General features: G+C 33.1%; 1 protein-coding gene across 1 annotated transcript; it reads right to left on the bottom strand.

The window, feature by feature from the left end:
- On the bottom strand, window positions 1–3,991 carry LOC107840843 (very-long-chain aldehyde decarbonylase CER3; the record flags this gene model as incomplete). The annotated part of the gene is given in 9 exon segments (XM_016684779.2): window positions 1–51; window positions 164–337; window positions 416–526; window positions 617–1,188; window positions 1,904–2,031; window positions 2,178–2,397; window positions 2,529–2,761; window positions 2,906–3,126; window positions 3,275–3,991. Coding segments are annotated over 9 exon segments (1,761 nt in total), but the record flags the coding sequence as incomplete, so codon positions are not given.
- Window positions 3,992–6,221: the final 2,230 nt, after the last annotated feature.

Below are 6,221 nucleotides of genomic sequence, written 5' to 3'. Positions count from 1 at the left end.
TACCACTCCTCCTGCATGGCATGCATGTACTACTCCTCTTTCCATTGTATACTATATTATATATTGGGAAATGGGATAAGCCTAAATTAGTTGTTATATAGTATAATTAACAAGTATAATTATGTAATAGTATAAGAATAATTAGCACAAATTAATTAATTACCTCACAAGAACCAAGTCCTTTAACATGAGGAGGCAATCTCATGGCAGCAAGATCACCATATGTACAGTCACTTCTAAAGGGCAAGACTGGAGGTACCACAAACTGGTGGAAATGTGCACCTGCTGGAGCAAATTTCTGCTCTCTTGGTGTTATCCATTTTCCAACTATCCATGTCTATATAGCACCAACCAAAACCATTAATAACAGTTATCAATATCATCATGACATATATGAGAGGATTTAATTAATTACCTTGCAGTTTTCAGCTGCCTGATACTTTGTGACCTGGACAAGGTACTTTTGGTATTCAGCTGGGGCTTCCTTTTGAATCTTTTGAAATCTTTCAGCAGATGAAGTTAGCATCTGAAAGATTGAATAGTCAATATATATGAATAAATAATTCTTGATATATTTTAGACCAAAACTACTAGCTAGATATATATATATACTTACAAGAACGCGAACTTGTCTAGTGCAAAGGTAAAGAGCAATAGCTCTTCCAAGTTTAGAGGTGGCTCCAGTCAAGAAAACCTCAGTGATATGCTTAGGAATTTCATTAAGGATAACTGCTGCTGTTAATGTATTTCCATGAACTACCCTTACTTTAAGGTTTGGATGTTTATTCACAAATAATGTACCACCTCCATTTAGTGCTTCATTCTTGTTTAATGCTGCAAGGCTTATGACTTTGACTCCCAATTTATCAGCTCTAAGAATTGCTTGCTCTATTTGTTTGTTAATCCCCTCAGTAGCAAATGGCAAGAAATATTGAAAACCAAAGCGAGGGACGACCCATGTTTGGTGCAAGTAGCCTTGTAGGTAGTAAAAAGTGTTCAAGAAGGGCTTGGAGTAGAGCCACATGACAATCATGGCAAGGAAAGAGAGAGGCAATAAGGGTATAATGTAAAGTTTTGTGGTGAAAGGAGTTGAACTAAATGATCTGAATACATATGGTACGTGCAACGCAGATGTCATGTCTACTACATGAGCCAAGAACACAAAATCTGGCACACGACCATTTTTACCTGCAAACAACGCAACAATTACCATCAATAGCACCAAAAATTTTCACCAGACTGTTTTTATTAATTATGCTTTAAAATTCTAAATTTGACTGCGCTACTACTATTTTATATAGTTATTTAACTTGAGGTAATCCCTGTAAGAAGTTAAAAAAAACTTTCTTGATTCCCAAAAAAATGAACAAGTAAAAATAAGTGGAGGGGCTATTCAACGATCAACATCAATTACTTTACAACAACTCCATATGCCCAAAAGTATGGAACTTTGTACTTTGAGCCACTTGCCAAAACATGTAGCTATATCAAATTTAATGTACTCATAACTTTGCTCAGAGACCATGTTACACTCATAAAGTTAAAGACATGTTTTCTAAAATAGGAGAACACAAGTTTTAGAGTTCCTAGAAAAAAAAAACCTGTACTGCAAGCAACCATAAAGATAGATAACACTTGTTACTTATTGTGTTCTATTTTATTTGATCCTTATTAACTTGATATATTTCTTAAGAAATTTTTAATTAGAGATATATTTTACTAAATTAATCTTATTAGTGATAGTTTAGAACTCTAAATTTGACTATTATTACTTCATGTTGTTTTTTAACTTGAGGCCAAATAAAACGGAACGTAAGAAGTATAATTTTTTTTGCCGATAGTAGAAATCTTATTTATTTCTAGATTAAGGACTATAAATTCTTGATTGGCCAGACATGTTTACCTGATTCAATACTTGCTTTTGTGTGCATATCCCATGATTTTGGGTTTAGAGTATTGCCTACAACATCAAAAAGTGGCATAAATAGGCAAAAATTTGTTCCCATCTCTGTGTGATGTAAGCTGTGGTACCTGCAATTGCAAATATAGAAAAATATTGAATTTCAGTAATATATAAAACTTTAGTAGAAGATTGTGACTTACAACACTTTATGAGTTATAAATTAAGTATGTAAATTTTATCTCAAGAAAAATTGAAGAGACTAGCATTGACTTACGTTGGAGTGTAAATGAGATACTTCATAAATGGAAAGGCCAGAAATAGGTGATGAGGAATAATCTCAAAATTGCAATGACCCAAACATCTTAAGAAATCAAACATCAATATATAGCTATAAATCATAGCTACTGATCCATATCCCATGAGATAACAACCTAGAATTGGAATTCCAATCACTGCACCTAATAAAATTTGCTCCAAAAATGTAGCATGACCAGCTGAATATCAAAATAATAAAATAATCAGAATTGCAGTGCGTAGGTGTAACTAATTAACTACCACTATAAATTTTAAAAATCAATAAATTTAATAAATAATACTTTGACATATAAATATATGATTCCTTTACCTGTAAAAGGTTGAGGTACGTCTGATGAATGATGAAGTGAGTGATAATGTTTGAAAAGATAACTTCCATGGAAGCATCTATGGAAGTAGTAGTAAAGGGGTTCTGAAAATATTATATGGAGGATTATGATCACCATGAAGCCATTTAAATCCCATATTGGAAGATTAACAAGATTTGGGAATGCATAATAGGCTAAACTAGCCATTAGAGCTTGAAGGAGTATAAAATTATCCCTGAAACATTTACACACAAAACAAACAAATCAAACAAGAAATAGCAAGGAATAACTGATGTTGCTAAACAACATGTTATGTTCACTTTGTAGCTAATTCCACTTTTCCTTTTAGATATGATATGTTGAAGATTCAAGTACTTACCAGTCCCATTCTTTGTCAATTTGCTTGAAATCAACACCTTGTTTTATAATACGGCGGTTTCGAGTTAAGAACAACATGTTACTGAAAGAGGACCATAGTTGATAAATGAGACCTCTAAGTGAACATAATATGAGAACATGTAGACACCATGTTGCCATGATGTTGTCTTCTTGATGTCTTGAGTACATCACTTTTGCAACAAATGGTCCATACAGTAAATACTGTTCCAACAACAAACAAAACATATAAACATTAGTATTATTCAATCACTAATATCCCAAGAAAATTAATCCAAATAACGCTAAAGTAATATATGCATATACAAACACCTTAACTCAGTCAAAATTAGAGGTCTTTAGCTTAATGTACCTTGAAACTTCCCAACTTCTCCCATGGCCAAGTTGACAATGGAGCTTCCATAAATGAAAAATAAGTAACACAATTCTTCTCCAAAGAGAAAATAGGGGAAGATTTTTATTGTTTGAGAGACACTATTGATTTTATAGAAATTAGGAAAACTATATTCTCAACTATTTTGTACCTATATTTTCTGAAGGACATGGACTAGCGTTGAATATATATATAGATGAGGAAAAGGAAAGCCAAGGAAGAAGAGTTTTATTGAATTCTACTCGTACATACAACATTAATTATTAATTGACAAAATGTAACTTGAGTGTGTACAGTTGAACGCTCTCTCATTCACAATTTACAATTCACAATCATGGATCTTTTCATCATTCTTTATTTTCCAACTTATTGACGGTTGTACGTTGACTTGCCAATATAATTAATGCACCGATTGATTAATGAGTATATACTTTGGAGGCATGGCCAACTATAATTACTTGGGTTGCCTTTCTCACATATTTGACATGTTGATGTGGTCTTTATATTAGGGTGGTTTAAATTTATGTATTCCATCAGCTTTATTTATGCGAAGGTATTTAATCAGATACTAATTAAGTTAAGGTAGCATGCAACAACATTATCATAAGTAATGCCTAGTGACATGTCAAGGACAAGATCAAAGGCACTAGACGCCAAGAGTCAACGATGTGTCAAGAGCATAGTGGTTAGATATTTTTTTGAAATTAGACGCCTAGTATCGATGATATGTCAAGAGCAAAGCCATTAGACACGTAGAGTCGACGACATGTCAAGAGCGTAGTGATTAGATGTTTTTTGAAATTAGACGCCTAGTATCGATGATATGTCAAGAGCAAATTCACTAGACGCCTAGAGTGGACAATATGTCAAGAGCGTAGTGATTAGAGGTTTTCGACATTAGACGCCTAGTGTCGATGATATGTCAAGAGCAAAGCCACTATAGACGCCTAGAGTCGACGATATGTCATGTTTTTCGACATTAGACGCCTAGTATCGACGATATGTCAAGAGCAAAGCCATTAAATGCGGAGTCGACGATATGTCAAAAGCATAGTGATTAGATGTTTTTCGACCTTAGACGCCTAGTGTCGATGATATGTCTATCGTGGACACTAGGTCGTTTAATGTCAGAACTAAAAAAAAATTCACTATTATCAAGTGCAAGACGAACACATAATGATATTTCAAGGACAAAGCCACAAAGGAAGTCTTACTATTTTCTAAACAGTAGATTAAAACGTGAAGATCATGATTCATAATATTAATATTAAATAGAACACAGAAAGTATTAAAAATCCACAAATTAGAGTTAGATACGTGAGACTTTTTTCCACGTCCTTAATTTAAGTGAACACGACATGACCAAAATAATTGCACGTATAGAATGCAAAAGACAATTTCGATACGTTTGTTTATTTTTCTCGAATGGCCTAACAATCTTTATTAATTTGGAGAGAACTATTGTTTCAATAAGTCCAGCCTAAATTTGGAAACTTTCCTCGTGAGCCTAGGTTCTTTCTTACCAGCACTCACCTCCCACCCAAACAAATCATTTGTACTCTCTTAGTTAACTGTTAAGTTGTTCAAGATACTAAAAATAAATTAAGAGAAAGATAAAAAGAAATTCATGTTATCCCTAACATTAATTATTAAATTTCTCGGGTCTTAATACCTCACTTTGTTGGCTACCTAAACTTTCACCTTGTTGGTGAGTGTTCGTGTTGGGCTAAACTTTTCCCGCTGATTCGCTCCATTGTAACCTTTTCCCTCATTCCCCGCCCACGTTTCATTTCTCACATTGTAATCTTTTCCCTCATTTCCATCATATTCAGGCTAATTTTAATTATTCCCTAGCAAAAGTTATGGAACATTTTATGAAATATCACTAGAAAACGTCAAGTGAATTAAAAGCCAAAAGAAATCTCAGATCCAAAGATAAATAAAGAAATATAGTAGTATTCATATTTGACAATCGAACGGTCTTTTAAAAATATTATTCGTTTCATTAAATTCTTTATGGGTGGAAATTAGTTGTAACACTCATTAATATTGTTCACCGTCCTTGACCTAAATATGTAATATTTAACAACTATTATACATTGTCACCTATAGTTTTTGAAGGGGAAAAAAACATTGAGGGGTTTGACTCTCTTAATTGAGCATGTTAGAGGAAGGTGACCCCGGCCATGGAATGGCGAAGCCAGTATTTTCATTGAGGGGATTTAGAAGTAAACATACGGACTAGTCGAAGGGAGTTCAACATCTACTATATATACATAAAAAATATTTTTGACCGTGTAAAAATAGTATAATTATACGTCGATGGGGTTGAACTATGGCTGTCAAGTGGGCCGGTTATGGGTTCATGTTATTTAACCGGGTTGAGGGTCGGCCCGGGTCCGAGATGGGGTCTAAGTGGGTAAGGCCGGGCCCAACAATGAAAAAATCAAAAACCACCCTAACCCGGCCCACTTAACCCAACCTGGTCAAACCCACCTAAACCCGGTCAAACCCGATTAAAAAACCGGTCAAACCCGATCAAAAAAAAAACGTTAATCAATATACATTATATATACTCACCTATATACATTATAAATACATTAAACAATATACATACACTATATATATAGTATATACTACATTAGAATTTTAAAAATACATACACAATTACACATACATACGCACCATCCAAATATATATGTACTACTTTAAAATTTAAAGTTTAAATAAAATATACTACGATCTATATATATATATATATATACACACACATGTATACGTTAAATATACACGTCTATAGAACATCTATTCACATATATACACTCTATTCTATGTATATGTAATACTTTAAATGAGATATACTATAATATATATACATTACAATATATATTTGTATAGTTATATACTAATTTATAAAACATATACA

The sequence above is a fragment of the Capsicum annuum genome, chromosome 9 (assembly GCF_002878395.1).
Source record: "Capsicum annuum cultivar UCD-10X-F1 chromosome 9, UCD10Xv1.1, whole genome shotgun sequence".
In the NCBI taxonomy this organism is placed as follows: Eukaryota; Viridiplantae; Streptophyta; class Magnoliopsida; order Solanales; family Solanaceae; genus Capsicum; species Capsicum annuum.
Note: the sequence above shows the minus strand (reverse complement) of the source record. Positions and strands in the feature narration are given on the sequence as shown.